At 41.8% G+C, this 24,435-nt stretch overlaps 2 protein-coding genes and 1 long non-coding RNA gene across 4 annotated transcripts; 1 reads left to right on the forward strand and 2 right to left on the reverse strand.

Annotated features, from left to right (window-relative positions):
- Positions 1–203: 203 nt before the first annotated feature.
- LOC121402140 lies at positions 204–6,275 on the reverse strand. Its single transcript, XR_005966598.1, has 3 exons — positions 5,015–6,275; positions 4,373–4,481; positions 204–1,687 (listed from the first exon to the last, which is right to left on the reverse strand). It is a non-coding gene; the product is annotated as an uncharacterized LOC121402140 (long non-coding RNA).
- Positions 6,276–10,643: 4,368 nt separating this feature from the next.
- On the reverse strand, positions 10,644–15,279 carry LOC108712797 (protein fem-1 homolog B-like). Its single transcript, XM_018255234.2, has 2 exons — positions 15,017–15,279; positions 10,644–14,159 (listed from the first exon to the last, which is right to left on the reverse strand). The coding sequence occupies exons 1-2, from the start codon at positions 15,268–15,270 to the stop codon at positions 12,524–12,526; spliced, it is 1,890 nt and encodes a 629-aa protein (XP_018110723.1). The 5' UTR covers positions 15,271–15,279; the 3' UTR covers positions 10,644–12,523.
- Positions 15,280–15,573: 294 nt separating this feature from the next.
- On the forward strand, positions 15,574–24,080 carry cln6.S (CLN6, transmembrane ER protein S homeolog). Of its 2 annotated transcripts, XM_018255235.2 has the most exons (7): positions 15,574–15,713; positions 18,018–18,132; positions 19,742–19,840; positions 19,945–20,133; positions 21,491–21,546; positions 22,679–22,801; positions 23,055–24,080. In XM_018255235.2, exons 1-7 carry the CDS (start codon positions 15,661–15,663, stop codon positions 23,323–23,325), a joined length of 906 nt encoding a protein of 301 aa, XP_018110724.1. In that variant the 5' UTR covers positions 15,574–15,660; the 3' UTR covers positions 23,326–24,080. The 2 variants fall into 2 exon arrangements, with proteins under 2 accessions (XP_018110724.1, XP_018110725.1); XM_018255236.2 differs by lacking the exon at positions 18,018–18,132 and having other exon boundaries at positions 15,587–15,713.
- The last annotated feature ends 355 nt before the right edge of the window (positions 24,081–24,435 follow it).

Below are 24,435 nucleotides of genomic sequence, written 5' to 3' on the forward strand. Positions count from 1 at the left end.
GTCTATGGCATCTTACAACCGCCCATCTGCCATAATCCACATATTGACTTTCTGGGCCGGAGCTACATTGTATGTGATAGAGGCATTTCATACAGTGCAAAGGGGTCATACATTATTCAGGGATCAGGAACCTTGGCTCTCCAGCTGTTAAGGAACTACAAGTCCCACAATGCATTTGCCTTTAGACTCCTTCAAAAGGCTCCATTATTGCATTGTGGGACTTGTAGTTCCTTAACAGCTGGAGAGCCAAGGTTCCTGATCCCTGCATTATATTATCCATTGCCAATTCCATCACCATGCTTGCCTGAAGAAACAGACAAGTAACGCAGCGTAACCTGTGTTATTGAAAAGTGTGGAACTGTATCGTGTATAATGGAAGGATGAAAACATTTTCACAAAGGCCCAAGTTAATGCAGGGGAAGGAACTTGACCGTCAGGTGGTTCTCTTGTCAAGATAAACCCAAGAGTCTTGCTTCCCAGCCCTACAATGCACAAGCTGAAATATAACAGGAGTGACATACACACATTGATGGATACATCAAGTAACTCTGCCTTCAAACAGTTATAAATTGCTAAATTGGAATGCACTTTATCTATGATGTTAGCGGTGCCCAGATATAGGTGCCATTTTGTTCTAGTCTTATGTATTTCCAGTTACCATACCAGCGCAGAGGCTCAGCAGCCCTACAACTGTAAGGATCTATGTTGGCCAAAGGAGGGATTCAATCCATTACACGCCACTCATCGTTTTTTACAGAATGAAGTAGCGCTTGCAGTTTCACAGCTTTTCGGGGCACACCCTTCAGTGCGCAGAGTCCCAGATGCACAAGAGTGCTTGAGTAATATTCTCCTCAGTTGTTTGGCTGCAGAAAAAGCCTTTAAATAGTGGATTACAATGTATCAAAAACTTGGAAAGGGAACTTAACAGATGTGTGTGTCTCTGATGGTGTGATGGTGCACCCCACCCACCCATAGTTCCTTTCTCTCTGGTGCGCTCCCATCCAGTTAGATTTCCTGGTGGAGCGAAATAAAACATCCTGCTTTATATATTAAAGTTTGACAGTCATGGTTTTCCCTGAGAGAGAACAGCAGCAGTCAAAACGCCAATGTGCCCTAGGCCTAAAAGAATACAGTCATACAGTTGAGCACAATTACTGGCTCCCTATAAGGCACCAATGAGCTCAAGGATTATCACCTCTGTCACCCAACAGCACAGGCAAATCAGCACTAGGAAAGGGATCACTTTGGGGACATAAAAAAAAAAAAAACAGTTAGGTACTGTTTAAAAGTACAAATATAATAAAGGCAACATGCTCCTTATGATGGTATCCAAATGTTAAGCTATTTGAATGTATATGGAATCTGTTAGCTAGTTCTGTGCAAGCCATGTTCTTCTGTACCTCTCTTAAGTGTGCCGTGTACTTCAGTAGCCTTACGCGGAGTCTCCCTAGGTCACGAGTTAAAATTGAAAAAAACTTTATTGAAAAAAACTTTATTGCCAGGTTTGTGTTAAAAACAGTGAACAGGTATCGTTTGGGAGACTTACAGTATCTCCTGAACTCATGACATGTGCAGTCATCTGACGCGTTTCATGCCTTGTTCTCGAACTTCATCGGCACTTCTGTTGTTTTCTTGTTGTTTTCAAACTCTTCCCCATCATAGAACTGTAGAAATCTATTAATGGCAACTAAAACTCAGTTAATATTTGTTCTGTCTTCGTCTGCACACATGAACGTGAAAGCTCTTATAGCAGCCAATTACACAAAATGGATTAAGGGTAAAACTCCACAACCAATTACGATGAGATTTTGTGGGTGAGATTTTATCTGATCATGCCATGCAACAGTACAACCGTTTCTCTGATGCTCAAAAATCTGATCCCCCCTATATCTAGAATGTAAAGTCGGATCAGATAAAGTTGGATGGAGTCTTTGACTGTCTGATGTAAACGCATGAACAATGTATTGGAATGAGAATAAAATAAAATCTTTTCGACGCCATGTTGGATGATGATACAGGCATGTTGTGTTGGATGGAAAATGTTTCACGTAGTTTACGCATCAGACTTTTGTGTCGGTTCCATTATGTTCTGACCCATGTGACTACATCCAACTTGTTGGAAACGTTTTGTCGATCAGACACCATCTTACAAAAGCACTTGTGGCATTTAGCAGCCTATGCGTCTAGACACAGTAACCCAAAATCGTGTGCAAGATAATCAGATACCATACATGTATATGAAGCCCTGATTAAGGCATTACACACAGAGAGAAGTTCCCTATTGCTGGCACCATTTCTCACACATAGCTGTATGCTGTTGCCTGTACTGCTAGTGGTTTACACCCCCCCCCCCCCGCCAATGGTGGGTCCAAAGCAAAGCATAGCTTTCTTTTGAAATAGGGGTGACTGCCGAGGTCCCTCACATTGTGAGCCCCACAGAGTAATAACTGAAGGTAGAAAGAGAGAGAGATAGTTGGGCAAAATGGCAGCTCACTCTACATCAATGTTGGCAAACCTGTGGCCCTTCAGGTGTTCTTGAAGTACAATACCAAGTGTCCAGTCAGTCTAGCTTCATATAATATTGCAGTTCAATAAGGCCCAATGTTCCCTCTAAGCTTAACAGGGCAACATTTTTCACGCACCCATAGTGCAGAATTTACTTGGACTCGCCAGCCTCCTCACTGGACACAAAAGATTTTTTTTTTTTGCCCAAATGGAAATTTAGAGGGAAATGTGGCTTCTCTGCTACTAAAGCAATCTATAATTTTACAGATGTTTTTTTTTTCCCAACCCCTCCCCCTCCGAGTCATTTGTATAAAAGTATGAACTAAAGAAAAAAGTTCTTCCTTACAATGTTCCACTGATAACTGTACCTTAAAAAATACTCTTTGGAGACGCTGGAAATGTACAATAAAGACCAATAAATACAATACAACCCCAGTCTGGCTTAAGAGTCTTTTATCAACAGTTGTGAGCAATGAAAAGCGAAGACAAACACCAAAATAACTTTTTGGTCTAAACCCGTTGTGCTCTGGGTGTACCTGCAAGGGAAAATTAAATACAACCCTATCGTTAAGCAATATTGGGTTGCAACAGGGGTTACTAGATTCACTTTCTTATCAGAAAACCCATACAGTGGCAAAGAGAAGGACCTCTTTTTGGCACTCAACATGCCCAAGATCTCCATAGATCTCAGTATGTCATTGTTTAATAATAAAGCCCCTAAACATGCTAAGTAGATAACTGTCCCACAGCATGGAAAATCATGGACAGCACTGATCTAAAGGCACTTGGGCCAACTTGGCTTTCATCCATCTGATGAGTCAGTCTGCAAGTCTAGAGGTCACATGGTGTCCAGTTTGGAGATCAACACAGATGCCTTGCTATTTCTGCAGGCTCATTGGAGCAGATCAGAAAGGAGCGAGCACAGTTGTCAAGGTCATCTAGAAGTCACTGGGAGCTACGCTGATCTTACTGGACCGATTTTAAATCAGACAGAGAGGTTTTCAGATTTGTTTTTTCGCTAGGAATTGTCCATAAAATGTGTATTTTTAGTCACTTTTTTCGTTCGTACTTTTTATATCCAGATCTTTAAATAAATTCACTGACAATCGTGGTTTTTAGAAAAAATGATTTTACCGTGGCTTCAAAAACCTCTAAACCCACTAAAATAAGACTATTGATAAATAAGCCTCCACGTGTCAACTTCCATATTCTCTCTGAATACACAGTTCATTGTGCAGCAGCCATTTTGCAGGGATCACAGTGATCAAACAATGAGTGTACAACACACTTCACTCCTGAAAATATCATTATCTGTTAAGTTTCTGTTGGGAGTGTGGTCTCCAGTGACCATGGCACTCAAAACAACCTTGCCAGCTGGCTATTGAATGGGAAATGTGCTGTTTTTGGCTATAAGGTGGGTTTTGCTCAATGCACATTCTCTAGCCTATGTGTTATACACTCTGCATAGATATACAGATATAGGATCCGTTATCCAGAAAGCTCTGAATTATGGTATGACCTTCTCCCATAGATTCCAATTCATCCAAATTTTAAAAAATGATTTCCTTTTTCTCTGTAATAATAAAACAGTAGCTTGTACTTAATCCAAACTAAAACATAATTAATCCTTATTGGGAGCAAAGCCAGCCTATTGGGTTTAATTAATGTTTACATGATTTTCTGATAGATGTAAGGTATGAAGATCCAAATCCATTATACAAAAAACCCCAGGTCCCCAGCATTCTGGATAACAGGTCACATACCTGTAGATACAAAATAATGCCAATACAGTATCAAGTATCTCAAAATCTAGACAAAACAACAAATGTAATACCTGGCCGAACAGTATTTCAATTCAAACACTTACCCAGTTGTTTTTCTGCTTCCCTATCTAATGCAATCAAGGGCGAGTCGTGTTCTTTACTTTGCAGGCTCTTTGGAGTATGGCTGTACAGCAGTTTTAACATGTTCCAATGCTTTAAAAATGTAATGGAAATACAGAGGTGATGTGCTGAATGCTCTGCCTGTTCATAATATTGTTAGCAGATTTGGGACAAAGAATAAACAGTCCTTACAGCTGACAGATACTACCAGAAGTTGATACAGTCTAGACTAAATCCATTTTAGGGATGAACCTGATCCAGGATTCGGTTCAGGATTTGGCTTTTTTCAGCCTTGTGCCTGGCTGAACCAAATCCTAATTTGCATATGCAAATTAGGGGTGGGAAGGTAAATCACATGACTTCATCACAAAACAAGGAAGTTAAAAAAATGTTCCCACTTTTTCCTTTCCAACCACTTATTTGCATATGCAAATTAGGACTCATTTCGGTATTCAGACGAATCTTTCAAGAAGGATTCAGCTGAATACCAAATAGTGGATTAGATGCCTCTCTAATCAATTTGCAACACTTTAAATAAAGAGGCTGCAGAATAGACAGAATTATAGTGTTATTGTCATGGGCAGTTTCCAAAATACAATGATAAGTAACAGCGAACATTAGAATACCTGCAGTGCAATAATATTATGTCATGTGTACAGCCTTTCATCCATAGGCACAGGCTTCCTGGCAGGGAGGAGGATGTGGATATCTTGCTTGGGAAGAGCTCGGCTCACCAGCTGTACAGAATGATAGTAAGTAAGAATGACAGTAGGTAAGAATGACAGTAGGTAAGAATGACAGTAGGTAAGAATGACAGTAGGTAAGAATGACAGTAGGTAAGAATGACAGTAGGTAAGAGTGACAGTAGGTAAGAATGACAGTAGGTAAGAATGACAGTAGGTAAGAATGACAGTAGGTAATAATGACAGTAGGTAAGAATGACAGTAAGTTAGAATGATAGTAAGTTAGAATGATAGTAAGTTAGAATGATAGTAGATAAGAATGATAGTAGGCAAGAATGATAGTAGGCAAGAATGACAGTAAGTTAGAATGATAGTAGGTAAGAATGATAGTAGGCAAGAATGACAGTATGTAAGAAAGATAGTAAGTTAGAATGATAGTAGGTAAGAATGATAGTAAGTAAGAATAATAGTAGGTAATAATGATAGTAGGTAAGAATGATAGTAGGTACACTAGCACAGATTTGGAAGCAAGTGAAATGAGTGGGAGACCCCACACCACACAAAAGGTGGAGGCTCAGCCCATAGGGTCTACAGAAAAATACTAATTCATAGAGAAAATGGTTTTTTTTGTTTTTTTTTCTTGGTGTGTTTATTTAGACAATTCATTTTGGTTCAATGTAATCACTCCTATATATTCCCAGTAAAATCAGCACAACTAATACTTATATATATTGTTTTAGAACCTTCTGAATCAATGATGTATTTGTTAGACCCTGAAATGACGGGAGCCGGGAATATTTTAACGCAGGGATGAACAACTATGCCCCAAAGAGGTACTCCAGACATCTTTCATCTATGAAGGAGAAACTTGGGGTTATTACACCTGGAAAGCTACAATCAAAACAAAACTCAGAGGCTTTACTAAAAGGAACATTAACACCAAAAAATGAAAGTATCCTAAAGTAATGAAAATATAATGTACTGCCCTGCACTGGTAAATCTGGTGTGTTTGCTTCAGAAACGGTCAACTATAATTTATATGAAACAAGCTGCTGTGTAGCCATGGGGGCAGCCATTCAAAGCTGAAAAAATAGAAAAGGCACAGGATAACAGATATATGCTGTAGTAAACAATGAGATTCTTCAGAACTTATCAGTTATCTACTGTGTATCCTGTACTTGAATGGCTGCCCCCATGACTACACAGCAGCTTGTTTATATAAACTATAGTTGTGTTTCTGAAGCAAACACACCAGTTTTACCAGTGCAGGGCAACACTATATTATATTGTCTTTCCTTTAAAATACTTTAATTAAGGTAAGGTAAGAGATAAAATTGTTGCATGGTGTCACAGCGTTGATCCAACGCGACACGACTGTTGGATGCAGACGCTGCACCTGCATCAGACAGTCGTGTCGGATCAACGATGCGACACCACGTGACAATTCTCTCTTACCTTTTTTGTCGCCGCGTGTAGGATCGCGCCAAAATCGTTTGTGTAGTCCTACCCTCAAACTAAATTGTAAGACACTCAGGTAACAAGCCTATTATACATGTCCCTTATGGGTGAGATTTCATAAACGGATCCATGCTAAAGAGTCATAAATATGACAAAATGGAATTCTACCCCATAGTACCAATAGATAAGATAAGGCTCATTTACAACCACAGAGTAATGCAATTGCACTCCATGTCTCAAAATGTTTTCAGTGAGGATCATGTCACTTTCATCTTTTGTCGTTAAAACTTCATGAGCATGTGATTATTTTGCTGCCTATTAACCCAACCCACTGGGAGAATGCTTGAAGTTCCAGCCACGTTCAGGGTTATGATAGCTCCAGGGTTCCCCGGGGTCGTTGCACAGAAAAGGTGGACATACAAGGAGCGTGTTTGGACGCAAGAACCTTTAATGTATAGTGTCAATGTGCATATCACTTGCGTCAATTTAAGCGCAACCACACTTGTGTTTGTAAATGAGGCTTAATGTTCATTAGTGCAAATTGTTCTCCAATCACTCATTTTCAAATTCAATTGGCACAGCAGTGTCACACATTCAGATCTTTTTACTATTCCTTTGAAATAAATTCATGCAAATACAATCATATGAAAAAGTTTGGTAACCCCGCTCAGACTGCATAATAATTTACTCCACAAAAAAAGTGGGTGTTTTCTGAACAAAGATTTTTAGTGAAGCAGTTATTCAGTTGTATGAAATTAAATCAAATGTGAAAAATAACAGCATGGGATCCTCAAAGTAACTCTCAAAAGATCTGAAAAAGATTGTTCAGTATCATGGTTTATGGGAAGGCTACAAAAAAAGCTATCTCAGAGGTTTAAACTGTCAGTTTCAACTGTAAGGAATGTAATCAGGAAATGGAAGGCCACAGGCACAGTTGCTGTAAAACCCAGGTCTGGCAGGCCAAGAAAAATACAGGAGCGGCATATGCAGAGAATTGTGAGAATGGTTACAGACAACCCAAAGTTCCCCTCCAAATACCTGCAAGAATATCTTGCTGCAGATGGTGTATCTGTACATCATTATACAATTCAGATAGAACATCTGTATGCCAGGGTGATGAGAAGGAAGCCCTTTCTGCACTCACGCTACAAACAGAGTCGCTTGTTGTATGTAAAAGCTCATTTAGACAAGCCACAGACATTTTGGAACAAAGTGCTTTGGACTGATGAGACAAACAATTAGTTATTTGGTCATGACAAAAGCTGTTTTGCATGGCGGGAGAAGAACACCACATTCCAAGAAAAACACCTGCTACCTACTGTCAAATTTGGACGCGGTTCCATCATGCTGTGGGGCTGTGTGGCTAGTTCAGGGACTGGGGCCCTTGTTAAAGTCGAGTGTCGGATGAATTCAACCCAATATAAACAAATTCTTCAGGATAATGTTCAAACATCAGACAAAAAGTTGAAGTTACGCAGGGGTTGGATATTCCAACAAGACAATGACCCTAAACACACTTGGAAATCTACAAAGGCATTTATTCAGAGGGAGAAGTACAATATTCTGGAATGGCCGTCACAGTCCCCCGACTTAAATATCATGGAAAATCTATGGTATAATTTGAAGCAGGCTGTCCATGCTCGGCAGCCATCAAATTTAACTGAACTGGAGAGATTTTGTATGGACAAATGGTCAAAAATACCATCCAGACACTTATCAAAGTCTATAGCAGCAGTCTAGAGGCTGTTACATTTGCAAAAGGAGGCTCAACTAAGTATTGACGTAATATCTCTGTATGGGTGCCCATATTTATGCACTTGAATAATTTTATTATAATGCATATTGCATATTTTCTGTTAATCCAATAAACATTATGTCACTGCTGAAATACTACTGTTTCCATGTGTGAGTGTGGAATTGAGGGGTGTGAGTTTCGGCAGGGAAGTGATATCACAAGCATTCAGGGTACATTGTGATGTCCCCTCCACCGACATTGCATAAGGAAGGGAGAAAGATATCCGGGACCAGAATACAACTCTGCTGAAGAATAACATTATAATAACATTAACGCAAATGCTCTCAGAACAATAAGGGGTGTAAGAAATAGCAGGTATAGTCTATTATCCTATACCAGTCAATCCAACACTCGTACCAAATTAGCCAGCCAATGAATCTTAATTGCTGATTATGTGTCACCAGAACTGAATATTTGGCAACCCTTATTACATTGCCTGGTGATCTCTAGTAGTGTTGAGAGCAATCTGACACGGTGCTGGGGTGGTGGTTAAAACTCTCTTCACTGCTAGCGTTTCCCATATACAAAGTATGGTAGGCAGTAAGCACATGGGACTGCAATTGGCCTTTTCTATTCTTTTGAATTGGAAGTGATGACAGGGGTTGAGAGCACCACAAAGCTCAACATGGCAGGTGTAGCAGAGGCAATTTAGCAGCCTTGAAATCTGTAGGAGCTACATCCGCTGCTGTTGCCATTAGCATAACAAGTTAAAGAGGCATCACTGTTTGCAGACAAGAATCTCCGAGGCGTTCAGTTTCATTCTATCCCCTGCGCTCAAGCAGAATTGATTAAGTAAAAAAAAAAAAAAAAAAAATAGAATCCCAAAAACAGAAAAAATAATAGTCCCATTTATTTTTTCATATTTAAACCGATACATATGCATAGAGTAGCCATATCGCTTTTGTTTTTGTATACCTAAAAGGCCAGTAACACCAAAAAATAAAAAGTTTCCTCCTATTGAAATATAAAATACTCTTCACCTGCTCTTGTAAAAAAATCCCTACGTTTGCTTAAGAAAGTCCAATTCAGTCTATACGAATAAGTTCTGTTGTAGCAGTCAGAGGCAGCCATGTAGGGATATGGCGGAGTAGGGAGGTGGAGTCCATCTTGCATAGACAAAAAGCAGGTCAATTTTAGCATCCAATGGTTAAGTGCCGAGGTGCTGGCAAATACATGGCACATAAAGGATGAAACAGTCTGCTGGGATTTACCTGTTGGATGGGGAGACAGACACAATACACATACATATGTATTCTCACTTTTTGGTGTTACTAAACCTTTAAGGGTAAAGAATAAACTTCAAAGTGAAAACCAGCTTTTGGGCATAACAGATTTCATTTTTTTTCTCCAACCAGGAATGACGGTGACAAATGAAATTCCACTCGGAGCAGAAATCATACAAAAGGGTTAGCAACATCTGTTATATTTTAAAAAGAAAAAAAAACAAAACAATTGTGCAAATATTAGATTGGTCAGAACATAATGCATTAAACCACTCGCTACCCATACAGGAGAGTGACCCTAGCAGAGAATATTAGGTTTAAGCCGATATTATATTAATATATATTAAAGGAATACAGTGATATTTCCAGAATTAAACAGTACAGCAGTGCAACTGCCAGGACCCAATATTCTGGATATGGCACAAGCTGAGAAGAAAAAAACAAAGTGTACTTCTAAAGTATTGGGTCCTGGGCATGGAAATGCTGCACTATAAAATCAATGCCAGCATCTCTTGAAGGCCCCCCCAAATACTTTGTATATATTCTAATCCTGATCTTAATAAAGTTCAGATCAAACCAAAAACACTGCTAAATCCCTTATGAAGTTTTGCCCTTGTTGGCTTGTTAACATAGGGTCACTGTACAATTTATCATGTGCAGCAGCCTTAGGCAACTTGTCTGTGGCCCTGTGAGCTTCCTCCTACTTATCTGTCACGTGTTCTCACATAGGGGCAGATTCACTAAAGGGCAAAGTGGCTAATGCTAGCCACATTTCACCAGAAATCCCATCCACAGGGAAATCGCCAAATTAAATAATAGGTATAGACAACAATTAGCAAGTGAACGTGACGTCGCTAGCGTTCGTTCGCGCTCTATTGCCAGGCGACTTTTCGCTCTGGCGAACGGTCGTTACTTTGCAAATTCAGCAAAGTGCAAATTTTACTGAACGTTAACTTCTCCACCTCAGACCGGGCGAACTGCTAAAATGAAGCTACATCCTCCTAAAACTTATGTCAGTGACATCATATCCTGTCTAGCGGAAATTCATTAAAGTTGTAAAAATGCTGGCACTTGTCCTTTTCTTTTTTTAAGCGGGATTGCCTGCAAAAGTCCTAACTATTAAAGTTTTTTGGGTTAACATATTCCCCAGACATTTAAGGGGCATGGAACATTTGTTTTAGGGTGGGCTCATGTGTAGGGCATTAGAGGATCTCTCGTCATTATTTAGGTTCCTTGGACATTTGTAATAAAAAGTGCCCACTTCAAGCATTTGCACCAACATCTCTAATAAAGACGTTCATACGGAACGTTCAAAGGTTCCTTCAACGTTTGTAATAAAAATTGGCCACTTTAAGCACCAAAATCTCTAATTAAGACGTCCATACAACTTTAATGTACCTACCCTATTTAAATTGACCTAAGCGTAAGAGGACTAACGAAGTTTCGTTAGGCAGAAGCGATCGCTAGCTAGCTTTGAAACACTCACACTGCCATTGTTCGGTGCGCATTTTAATGAATTAGCCTATTGGTTACTAATTTTTGCCTGGCTAAGTGGCACGAAGTGTGGCGAAGCATTCGCTGGCGTCAATTTGCCCTTTGTGAATCTGCCCCCTTAGTGTCTTCTTTAATTGTATATATCAGCGACCATCACTTCTAGGCTCCAAACCACAGGTGTTCAATAGGGGGGTTGGAAAAGGGAAGCAACCACAAGGCACTTGGTCACAAATAAAGGCAAGAACATTAGCTCCACAGGGCTGCTGAACATAGGAAACTGTACAGAAACCCTATGCACACAGGCAAACTCCAGCACTACAAATTTTTTTAGGGGGTTAACCGGACTTTAAAATCATCACATTGGCTTAGAATCAAATAAAACAGTTCATCTTTTCAATATCTTATTAAAGAATGTGCACTTCAGCCATGAACAAAAAATTGGAAAAAATCTATTACACGCCAAATGCAGGCCCCTGATTGCTGGACTGATGAATATATTGACAGTGATCTATAGTCCTCCTTTATTTAAAAACATCTGCTTGTAAAGCAAAGCTACAGTCAGCCTTATGCAGCCTCAGTGATCTCACGCATCATAGCTGACTGGGATACCAGAAACTGCCCTTTGTGAATACCAGTCACTTTCAGCTTATATTGTGTGCCTTGCACAATTCAGCACTACTGGGTTCACTTGACTAGGTCACAGGGAAGCAATTATATATAGGCTCAGCGACATGGGCACATTCTGAGCCTCACACTGATGGTGAGCTCCCGGAGGCTGCCTAAGAGAAATGTAACCTATGATTTATTCATTTTGCATGGTAAAGAAAGCTTATACAGCCCAAACCTGAAGGGAAACTGATGACATCACATTGTCTGCTTTAGCCGGCTCCAGCGAGTGCAGTGATCAAGCTGGTATAATGTCAGTATGACTGGACAAAAGCAATGTAAACAACGTGCACCCAATTCTTGCTGCCTAATGCTGACGGCCCACTCAGGACGGCCAATTTCCAGCACTGACCAGACAATTTAGCTATCCCTCAGAAACAAAGCAACTGGGGGGGCAGCCTGCAAAGTCCCCGTAAATGCCTCAGGTGAGATTTAGTCATTCAGCTGCAGTCATAAAAGGACCTGAAGAAGTTTTTATTTGGAGACTTCCCTGTGAAAGAAAGTCTCACCCCGGCTTCATCCATTAGAAATGAAAAAAAAAAAAAATCTCACTGAACAAAAAAAAAACCAAACTGAAGTTGAGATTCAGCACCATATCTTATTCTCTCTAAAACCCTGATCAGTAATTAAAGCAGCTGCAATGTCATGGAATCAAAACCAAAATAAAATATGAGGCAGCAGCTTTGCAGATGCCAAATGTGTTGGCTGTTTTGGCTTTGCCCCATGCTCAAAGAAGAGACAGGTTGGCCCTCAGGAATGGTGTATAACCAATGCTCAGAATGCTGGAATACAAATGGAGTTCACCCAAACCAAGGTTTAATGAAATTCCACAAACTCTTCAAGAGTTCTTGGGATCTGATTTTGATATTTAATGTTGTGAAATCGAACAGCCCGGGCTGCTAGGCACTTCAAACTAAGCTTCATTTGGGTTTTCAGAAGAATTTCTGACACCCCTGTGGTGCTTCTGTCCAAAGGAGTCTTCTTCTCCTTGTTGGTCATATCTGTGTGAGCCCCTGCCTCTACTAGACTGATGATAATGGCATGCAGGGTAAGAAAATCGCTGATTGGGCGGTTGTATTGTACTATAACATGGAGCGGGCTGTTACCCATCTGGTCCACAGCATTAACATTCGCTCCACAGTCGATAAGGAGCTTTGCCACGGCGGCACTTGGGAAACTGCAGACATCATTAGTGTGGAAGTCATCTACAGGCGTACCGGAATCAACAGCCAAATGCAGGAGACTGCCTCCTTCCCGCGTCCGAGGATCCAGGTGTACAAGGCGGTAGATTTGCTTATTAATGCGAGGCTGCTCCTCATCTGAGCAACGAGTTTTTGTGGATATGCAAACAAGGTAAAGGAAAGTGTAAAGATTACATTCATGGTTTTCCAGTGCAGAATGGGCATCGGGTTCTTGGGGATTTTGGATACGGGATATCCCACGTTCTATTTCAAGCACACTACATTCCAGCACATGTTCCACATCCCGAGATTTCACTGGCTCATTGAGGTGGATCATCTGAGAGAACACTTGCGCAAATCTCAGCAAGTCTTTATGTGTATTGCGATTTCCTTTCTGCCGCAGTTGCAATGCATGCAGCCACAACTTGATGCACTGTTCAAACTGCATGTTGTCGGCATACACAGCCCCCCGATATATTATTGGGTGTGACACGTCGATGTTGTCGGAGCCAAGGATGCGCTCACGTACAATCAAGCCCTCCAAATGGAGAGCATCTGTGTTATGGAGGATAGCACCTAACTCCTGTGGATTTCGACACTCTGTTCTCATTCCATAGGCCTCAATTGGAGGAAGGACCTCCTTGTGAAGAATGTTTGAGGGGTCCCGAAATCTCTCCAGCATTGCCAAGTACAAATACTGATAGGTCTTGGTGAGGTTGTAATTCTCCCGGTCATTGGCAAAAGAGGCTCCCAAAAGTTCCAGTGCCTCTATACGGCTCTTGGCATCACAGTCTGAATGTGCAAGAAGCAGTTCTACCACCTCTGCCTTACAGCTCTCAGCAGCTACCTTAAGAGGTGTCATCCCATGTCCATTCACAACCATGGCTGCTTTCCACTTGACCAGCTCTCGCACAATATCTAAGTGTCCAGCTTCTGCTGCAAAGTGCAGAGCTGTTGCGCCACAGTGAGCTCTGGCATTTGGGTCAGCATGTTGTTCGAGAAGGTAATGCACTACATCAGTATGGCCCTTGTAAGCAGCAATCATCAGGCACGTGTTGTCATACTTATTGGCGATGCTAATGTTTGCATTGTTTTCCACAAGAAAGCAGACAATGTCTAGTCTCCCATCGAAGCACGCAGCTCTCAGAGGGGTGGAATTTGTGACAGTTGTGTGGTTGACATTTGCCCCATGGCTTACCAGCAACTTGACCACTTCGTAGTGTCCGGCCCCAGCAGCACACCACAAGGCAGTAGCTCCATCAATGATATATCTACAGAAGGAATGGGAAAAAAGAAATGTGAATAGCCATGAATGAACTCTGATAAAGCAATGAATGCTACACAGGAATAAATAAAATGTGTTGCGTGTATATTGTCTAAATTAAAATATCATACTAAGTAAGATACTTTGGGCACAGCCACGTTCCCCAACTTGTAGTTGTAACACAAACATGGGGGGAAGAACCCACTCTCTGTCCATTTAGGGTAATGGAAGACAGGCTGATTGAAGGTGCTGTGGTTCCCTGGTAACATCTATAACTTACATATATTAGTAATGACATTGATTGTGGGTAGATGCACAAAATATTTCTCTCCATTGAAGGTTGATCTTATCTTTTATCCCCACTACGACGGATGACGGTTATACGTATTTCCTACGCCCCTGCAATCTGGAGAGTTTGTTAAAAAATAAATAATGAGGCAAACTAAGGATAAAACCTCCCCGATTTCCCCAGTTACATTGTCAGGGGGGGAACTCTTTATCCTTGGCTTTTATCAGGGGCAGGTCATTTGATTCCATCACCCTCCTCCTCCTCCTCTGAAACACTCACAGGGAATAACCAAATCCATGGAATGGAGATTGTTGCTGTTATCTAGAAGGAGACTGAGCACAAGGCCTATTCACTGAGCTCCTGATGAGTCTATTCTGTCTCATAACTCTACACTTTAATGTGTTGTGAAGTTTATTACACACACACAGGTGGGAATAGGTTTCCCACAAGCCTCGTCCCACTCAATCAGCGACTGACAGGATTCCATTACTTCCTGCTTTCCGGTCAGACCAGGTATCTGTGCCCCTGTCATTCAACCAGAGTCGTGGCCCTGATACTGCCCGAGCCCTACTCACCCGTCGAATCGCACAGTGCCAACCTGCTGCACATCCACCTTGTAATGTTCCAGGAGCAGACGCACCACCTTGTTGTGCCCATTACGGGCGGCGATGATGAGCGGAGTGGATCTCTGGCCGCCGTGTTGAGTGACGGTGGAGAGCAGGGTTCGGATCTCAGGTTCGGTCCGATTGAGTAACAGGGCAGCCAGAGTAAGCACCCGGCCCTCAGCCGCCGCCTTATACACGTACCCGGCCAGCCCGTCCAGGGCCATACCTGGGCAGCTGTAAATGGTCCTCGGTTCCCCACTTCCGGTCCCTAAAGGTACGCTCCCCTGGAAACATGTCAGCTGTACTATGGTTCCGCAACACGGAAATTTGGTTTTCCTGGCGTGATTTTGTCCCCAGTTCTATGGATTTCCCACTAGTTACCCCTAAATGGTCAGCACGTGACCATCGCATCATGGATATACTATGAACAGCTACATTTGAAAGAAAGCCGTGAAGCTTCATATTAAGGATCACTGGTTTACGTGCGTCTCCCGCCCCTTTTGCTGTGTAATTGGCCAGCGAGTGCAGGTTGCTGGCCAATCAGATGCACAGTCGGAAGACAGGCACGCGCTCCCCATTAGCCCAGAGAGATCGGCGGCAGCGGGTTGAGAAGGATGCAGAGTTCGGTGCGGAGGCGACATCAGGCGGCCCAGGGGTTCGCAGGCAGGTAGGGACTAGGATCCACGTGCTCCACCGGCTCATCGCCTTCATCACGGTCTGGGGTTTCCTCCGCATCACATGCGCAATCTGTTATTCTTCCGGAAAAGTTAGACAAGAAACTGTGTTCTGCGTGTGTCTCCGCCAGTCCGACCGGCACAACTGCTGGGGTCGCCGATCACCTTCTGGCGCGTGATGTGCGCTTTGTATTCATTAGTCACGCCTATGTCTCCCAGAGATGGGGCACCAACAATTCCCCTGTGCTGTAGTTCTTTGCCCCTCCATCCCTAAACTATGGGTGTGTCCTGTCTCTTCGTTTTTGTGTGCTACCTACCCTATTGCATAGTTTTTGGGCTCTGCCCCCTATTCTGTGATTTTGGGCTCCGCCCCCTATTCCATAGTTTTATGGCTCCACCCCCAATTCCATAGTTGTTTGGCTCCACCCCATGCCCATTGTTTTTGGGCTCCGCCCCTATTCCATTGGTTTTTTTGGGCTCCGCCCCCTATTCCATTGTTTTTTTGGCTCTGCCCCCATTCCATTGTTTTTTGGGCTCTGCCCCCTATTCCGTAGTTTTTGGTGCAGCCCCCTAATACTGTATTTTTTGGGCACTACCACCTATTCCATAGTTTTTGGGCCCCGCCCCCTATCCCGTAGATTTTGGGCACCACCCCCTATTCCATAGTTTTTGGGCACAGCTCGCTATTCCATAGTTTTTGTGTGCAGCCCCGTAATTCTATAGTTTTTGGGTATTATTATTATTAACATGTATTTATATAGCGCCAACATATTGCGTAGCACTGTAAAGTAAATGTGATTATACAACTAAATCACATGAATTACATACATAGAACATATGGAGTTACATACATCACAATCAATACCGGTACAAAAGGTGAGGAAGGCCCCATGCAGATAGAGCTTACACTCTAAAGGGAAGGGAGTAATACACAAGGTGTGGGAGTGGGCAAGATCGAATTAAGTGGGTGGTAGTTAAGTAGAGTGAGGGTAGGCTTCTCGAAAGAAGTGCGTTTTCAGAGATTTCTTGAAAGCAGAAAGGTTGGGAGAAAGTCGGACAGACTGTGGGAGAGAGTTCCAGAGGAGGGGTGCAGCCCTTGCAAAGTCTTGAATGCGAGCATGTGAGGAGGTAATGAGAGAAGAGGGTACTGCCCCCTATTCCATAGTTTTTTATTGCAGCCCTCTTTTCCATAGTTTTTGGATGCAGCCCTCCCCCAAGGTTCATTCCTTCCCCATTGCATGGTTGTTGGGTGCAGGTCCCTATTCCATAGTTGTGGGGTGCCGTTTTACAGTTATTGGATGCATTCCTCTCTGTATTATAGTTTTCAGTGCAGCCCCCTATTCCTCAGCACCATATCTCAGTTATTAGATAATTATTTACACATCTCTTTGTTGTTATTGTGAGACTGCATTGTCCCCATTTTGAGTTCAGCTCTTTGCCCTCCATCAGCTGTTAGCCTTTGGTCAATATAGCAGCTATAGTTGTGATAGAACCTTTGCACTCCTAAAATACTTATTCTATATAACAAGTATAAAAATAAGAAGAGATGGCAATATTGCCACACCTTCTGCACTTGTCTTAGGAGCATGCCTGGGGCTCAGGAGTCAGTGAGACATCTAGAGGCATCATTTACAATGTTGACTATGTATGTGCAAGCAAAGGGGCTGCTTTAGAGATATTTCCTGTGTTTCCTGTGTCTGGCAAATGGGGTAGAAAAATAATTGTATGCTCAATATTAAATTGGTACTGTTGGACTCAAATATTTCTTCCCTCTCCTGGGCACTACTGGACTGATGGAGCATCCCATTTGGGTTTTTTTTTTTCTTACTGTTGTATTTAAGAAATGTTCACTCTGTCCAGCCAACACAGCTAGTTAAACAATGGCAGTAAGGAAGCCATAGACGCACAGATAATATTGTACAAAACGAATTTTCGTATGATATTCGGTGCGTGTATGGTGGGAAAAGAGCCAACTGATATCGGCAGAAGACTTGGATATCGGTCTGGATGGAAAATTTTGATTGGCCCCTTTGAAGGCAACCTAACATTGGTTATTGTTATTACTGAATTGTCAGATACAGGTAGAATTCTATTGTTTCTGCCTGTATATCTGACGATTCAGCTCTACACGTGTGTATTGAAGCGAACGATCTTTCATGGAAACATCTTTTCCAAGAAAGATCATAATTGTTTTACGTCTATGGCCACCTTTACATTGTACTCATAAGATCAGTGAATGTATTCATTGCCATCCCTATGAAAAATAGCTTGGTTTCCCTCCTCTCCTTTTATCTAAGATTTAGCTCTGCTCAGCCAGATGGTGGCTGCAGGACCTCGCCCTTCCACTTGGACCTCTGGTTCTATTTCACTCTGCAGAATTGGCTTCTGGATTTTGGACGGCCCATTGTAATGGTGAGTGTATAAAATGAAAGAAAAAAAAAAGAATGTACATGCAAAAGTCCTGGCAAAATCTTTTAATAGGCCCCACACAGACGCACAACTCAGCCAGTGTTTGTTATAGCCCACACTGTTTATTTGGAGTATGCATTGTGTTTATCTTGCAATGCCCAATCGATATATATCATACAGTGCTGCAGAATATATTAACACTTTATAAATATTTAATATTAATAATAATGTGTAAACGTTTAAACAGTGTATCAGATGTAGCTGCTGGTATACCTGTTTATTCAAGTCCATATTTTGAATTCAGCCTGCTCTGCCAATATCTGGATGGTGATCAGCTAGATATATACAGTCCTATCCCCATGGGTCTGCACAGTCCCTTGTTATAGTTGGGCCACCATTAATTAACATTTGTATTATTTATCTCCCTATTCAGACTAGAGTCCTGCAGCAGGTCGGGTACCCGCGGGTTACCTGCAAAAACCTGCGGGTTGCGGGTAGAAGTTCCAGGTGCGGGTATAGACTCGGTGTCGGGCCGCGGGTTTTCTCAATAGCAATTGTTACTCCTTTTTTCTGATCACGCCTACGTCCGATGATGTAACTTCCAGTTTACAATGACAGTACTTCCTGTTTTACTCCTTTTTTTCTGACCACACCTACTTCTGATGATGTCACTTCCGATTTACTTCCTTCACACCTTGGCCTACGGGATAAACTGAACAATACTATACAAGTGGCCATTAAAGCCCATGGCCATGTTCAATTGTTCACTTTAGAGCTGCAATGGCAGCAGATGATGTATTCAAATAGGATAGAATATCTGCATTCCAAAAGGATCAGAAAACAGCCAAATCTGGGCAAGTATTCCCAGCTTCATTTACTGCTCTGTTCCATGGGCACTGCTCAGTAGTGTTATTGCAAAGAATCTATACAGCTACAACCAGTTGTATATGCTCAATAAACATAGGGTGTGTCATGCTTATACTTGTTTGCTCCTCCATAAAAATACAGTTGTAAAGAGTGTTATCTCAAAGGTGAACGACCCCTTTAATTGTTTCCTACTGCAGAGGGAGAGTTCTGAAAACCTACTGTAGAGGGTGTAAATGGAGGCCTAGTATAGAATGCAGAGGTTGCTCTTGCTTGGTGCATGGGTGGATCTCTTTGGATACCATATCTTGTTGGGAAACCGGAGCAGCTTTCACATGGTCACGGCCTGTGTTATCTGCCAAATGCTATTAATTACATGCTATTTGGTTTACAGCCCGACTTGGCACAGCACATATTTACATTTTATGTTAAAAGAAGAGTATTTCTTTAAAGCAAAATGCTTTGTTAAAAGTTAATTGGTCCCAAAGGTGCGAGACACTAATGATTTACAGCACTGGCTTCACAAGGTCCAGGAAATGAATCGGGTAGGCAAGTTACCCTAATAAAGTGACATTATATTGTACATGTTCGAAAATCTTTCCAGTTGGCGATCACTGTGGTCTGGGTATAGAGTATGATGCTTGGCTAATTATATATAAGAAAACCGTTCCTTTAATTATCACTTCTATATTAGGCAAACACAGAATATGCTTCACGCTATGGTTTTGTTGCCTGCTTTTCTTTACAGATCATCCTACCGCTCGACTGGTTTCCACTTAATAAACCCAGCGCAGGAGACTATTTCCACATGGCTTATAATATAATAACGCCACTTCTGCTCCTGAAGGTATGGCCACTAATTCCAGGCAATGGAGTAGTCATGTTGGATGGTGGTTTCTTGTAAAGGTCTTGTCTTTCATTAAACAGAATGTTGTTTTTTTTTTCTTGCAGCTTATAGAAAGGTCTCCGAAAACTCTTCCAAACTCTGTGATCTATGTAAGCATCATAACATTTGTTATGGGAGCAAGTATCCACCTAGTGGGAGACTCCGTCAATCACAGGCTAATATTCAGTGGATATCAACTTCATCTCTCTGTGCGGGATAATCCAATCATGCAGAACCTAACACCGCCAACCTTGGTGAGAAGGAGGATAAATTATATAGTGGAGTGTTGGCTTCTCAAAAGTGCTGTATTTAGGTCCAGTTTCACCCTAACTGTGCCCCCCCCATTTGTGGAAGTGATGTCACATTTACGGCTACATATGACGTCGCTTCTGCTACACATGACTTCACTTCAGCTATGCATGATGTCATGCCCCCATGAATCACAGGGTGACCCACTTCAGCTTCCTCCACTATTAGATTTGCAATCTATTTTTCTAAAATGAAAAATGCAAAAACTGCCGCCCTAGACACAGGCCCTCTACTGTATAGAGAGAGAGATAATATAAATATATATCCCTTAGTACTCGTACATGGTATATGCAATGCTTATAAAGACCGTGGTTGGTTCCTTAATTTAGATTAGGGATGCACCGAATCCACTATTTTGGATTCGGCCGAACCCCCGAATCCTTGGCGAAGGATTTGGCCGTATACCGAACCGAATCCGAACCCTAATTTGCATATGTAAATTAGGGATGGAAAGGGGAAAACATTTTTTACTTCCTTGTTTTGTAACAAAAAGTCACGCGATTTCTCCACCGCCCCTACTTTGCATATGTAAATTAGGGCTCGGATTCGGTTCGGCCGGGCAGAAGGATTCGGCCGAATCCGAATCCTGCTGAAAAAGGCCGAATCCTGGATTCGGTGCATCCCTAATTTAGATACATCTTGCCAGCTACATCTCCATATTGATGTAGATGGCAGGGGGTTTCTCAGTATGGATGGCAGGGGGTTTCTCAGTATGGATATCAGAGGTAAGTGCTTAGCCATTATGGATGAATACCAGAGGTGGACAGTTTTTTCTTGGAGTAGGTTGGCCCCTAGTTTGGATGCATTGGGAGGGCGATTCCTCAGCATAAAGGCAGTAGTTGTGTGGTGCCTTTGTCTTGAAGTGCACTGTGGACAGGGGATGTAGGTGGTACTTTAATGGTGGATTTGGGAAGAGGTGTAAATGCAGGAGAAGGTTGATTCTTTAAAATTGTTGCAGGGTTTGAAATAAATGGTACATAGGTTGATGGGTGGAAGGATGATGGGTGTGTCCTCATTGAAGCTGGCCAAAGTCCATCAAGTTCAACCCCTCCAAATGAAAACCCAGCATCCATACACACACATCCATACACACACCATCACATAAATTATATATACCCATTTCAATTGTAGTCATTTTTGCATTTAGTACGTTGTGCTTGCAGTTGTTAATGATACCTTGCATGTCATAGATTTAATAGCCAAATAAACTGTAATATGATATTAGACATAACGGGATATATTTATCTGTATATTCTTGTTCTCACCCCCCCCCCCCCATTCCTCTTCTTTTCTCACGAACAGGTCGACTCCTTTGAGTTACTGTATTACTACGATGAATATCTGGGACACTCCATGTGGTAAGGATGTACCTGACATCTGTCATGTTATTGAGATGCCTGTGCTAGGATATCGGGAGGGAGCGAGTCCCAAACAGGTCATCTGACCTTGGCCGTGTGAAATCCAACTGTTTCATAACATTTAATCAGCACTATAACAATATAATCTCACTGATCTGCAAAGGTAAACTCCATCATCACAGGCTACATGCAGTTTATTTATAGTGTCTATTGGATGTCCCCTCCAATTATTTTACATTTAGGGTAAGGAAACACGGGAAGATTTGTCGCCCGCATTTTTAAAAAGCGAGTCGCTGCGACAAGAGGATAGTCTTTTTGGCACGGAAGATTTCGAGCGACTTTTGACATGGAGGGATTTGTATCCCATGGTTTGTTGCGGTACTTGCTCCTCCCAAGCAAGAAACGGAAGTAGTACTGGCCTCGGCGTTGTCTTTGGCGTGTTGCCTCGAGCGTTTGAAAGAATGTTGTTCCGGCCGCGACATTTACTGGCGTCCTTACGTGCACTCGTCATTCTGCTTGCGTAAGAATTTGAATACTATCGCGGCTACTTATCTGTATGCGTGTGCGCGTCTAGGAGATTTCAGTACTTTTCTATGTACTTGCTATTTCTGACAAATTGCTCGAAAAAGGGTCTCGGTGCGTTTTGGAGCTACAGGCGATTCCAAATCGCGTCTTTCAGTTGGTGGTATGTTTAGAAAAAACGACAAATCTTCCCGTGTGTCCTTACCATTACACATACAGTAAAGGGTCTGCCACTCTAGTGGCACTGTAATGTCTATGCAGAAAACTTGCCAGCATTTGCCATGACTCTTATGGCTGGAAGTTTATTGCAGATGTGCTCTACTTCTTTACTCTCGCTTAAAGGGGTCATTAACCTCACTTTGCCATTCTTGATATTTCTATTCTAGTTCACATAATAATTATACAAATATACCCTCCCACCCAATCTGCTTTATAGATTTCAGATTAGTAGGAAGCCAATTAGAAAGACACATAATCAAATATTCTCATAATATTCCCATCTGCAAAATATATATTTTTAAAAAGATAACTTCCCCTTTCTTGATCTGTGGGATTTGTCTTTCAAACAGCAGGGCTGTTGCTAACACAAGTGCATTCTCTTCTGGCACAGGTACATTCCGTTCTTCCTCATCTTGTTCATCTATTTCACTGGCTGTTTCTCCAAAATAAGAGCAGAGAGCAGGATGCCACTGTCGGCCTGGACTTTGCTTGCTCCAAGCAGTCTCTATTACTGGTCAGTCACTCGCCTTCTAATTACACCTGAAAGATCACTGCTCTGTTTGTGATTCCTCACAAGGAAAGGGGCTGCATGTGCCTAACCACAATATACCAAGCGATTCATATGATATCCCTTGATTAACGGCAAATTAAATTAAATTACATTTTCCCAGCCCTGAATGCATTTTATTGGGCTCTTGTGGGATATGTGTTTATTAGGGGGATTCACCTTTTATTTCTGACAGCCCCTGTATTTATTGGTCTTGCAGGTACCTTGTGACTGAAGGGCAGATCTTCATTATCTTCATTTTTACATTCTTTGCAATGTTGGCAATTATCATGCATCAAAAGCGCAAGGGCCTACACCTGGACAGCAATGGCCTCTTCCTTCTCTACTCCTTCTCTGCTACTCTCATTTTTATTGCCGCCTGGATAGTCTGGCTCTGGAATGACCAGATTCTGCGCAAGAAATACCCTGGGGTGATCTATATTCCAGAGCCCTGGGCCTTCTACACCCTGCATATCAATAGCTTGCACTAAAGTCTGTACCCCTTTGTAGAAGGGACTGGAAGACAGAGCTGACCGGGAGCTTCCACTTCTGCTTTTGGGGGACAGTTGAACAGCAACAGATGGACACTCCATATTTTATTTACTCATTTCTCCTCAATGCCTCCGCAACAGAGTGGCATTTATTTTATGTATATTTGACATCTTTATTATATATATATATATATATATATATATATATATATATACACACAGTCCCAAGGTGCACACACCGTTTACTTAGGAGAATACCTGGGTGCCCACCAGTGTGGAATAGATGCAAAAGTAAAAAGTAGCGGCACTCACAGGTTTTTTTAGAAGTTCAAAATAAAGATGGTTTTTATTTAGACTCAACGTTTCAATCCCCCAGAGGGATCTTCGTCAGGAGTATACAAACAAACATTCAGACAACCCATAAACCCACAGAATTTAAACCCACGTCAGTGAAAATGGTGCCAAGAGTTGTTGGGGGAGGACATAAAGTGTGGGATAGTAAAGAAAGTGTACAGTAGCAGAATAAGTGAATCGTGACAGGTAATCATTTAGTCAGCAAGTACTATCGCTGTGCCAATAAAACACCACTCTTGTACAACAGAGTGGTGTTTTATTGGCACGGCGATAGTACACTTTCTTTACTTTCCCACACTTTATGTCCTCCCCCATTACTTTCCAGGAAATTATGGCTAGAGTGCTAGCCAAAACGTTAGTTGTTCTTTTTTGATTCAATAAACACCATTATTTCTTCGTAACACCTGTGATATATATATAACCAAAGGAATGGTGCACTCCGTTGACAAAATTAATACCTGGGTGCCAGCATGGGAAATAAGCAGTGAAAAAGGATTGCAGCACTCACAGGGTTTTATTGAAAAAACAAAAAAAATGTTTTATTATTAAGCCTCAACGTTTCGAGCCCCACAGGGATCTTCGTCAGGAGCAATGTTTGTTTGTTTTTGCTCCTGACGAATTTGTACAAATACAAGAGTCCTCAGCACTCATTATCCCACCCATTATCAATATATTTAAGACATTTTGTGCATACTGCTACTGAAAAATGCCTTACCCTTTAAACAAAACAGGGATTGTTTGTCCATATATTGCAAT

The sequence above is a fragment of the Xenopus laevis genome, chromosome 3S (genome assembly GCF_017654675.1).
Source record: "Xenopus laevis strain J_2021 chromosome 3S, Xenopus_laevis_v10.1, whole genome shotgun sequence".
Classification (NCBI taxonomy): Eukaryota; Metazoa; Chordata; class Amphibia; order Anura; family Pipidae; genus Xenopus; species Xenopus laevis.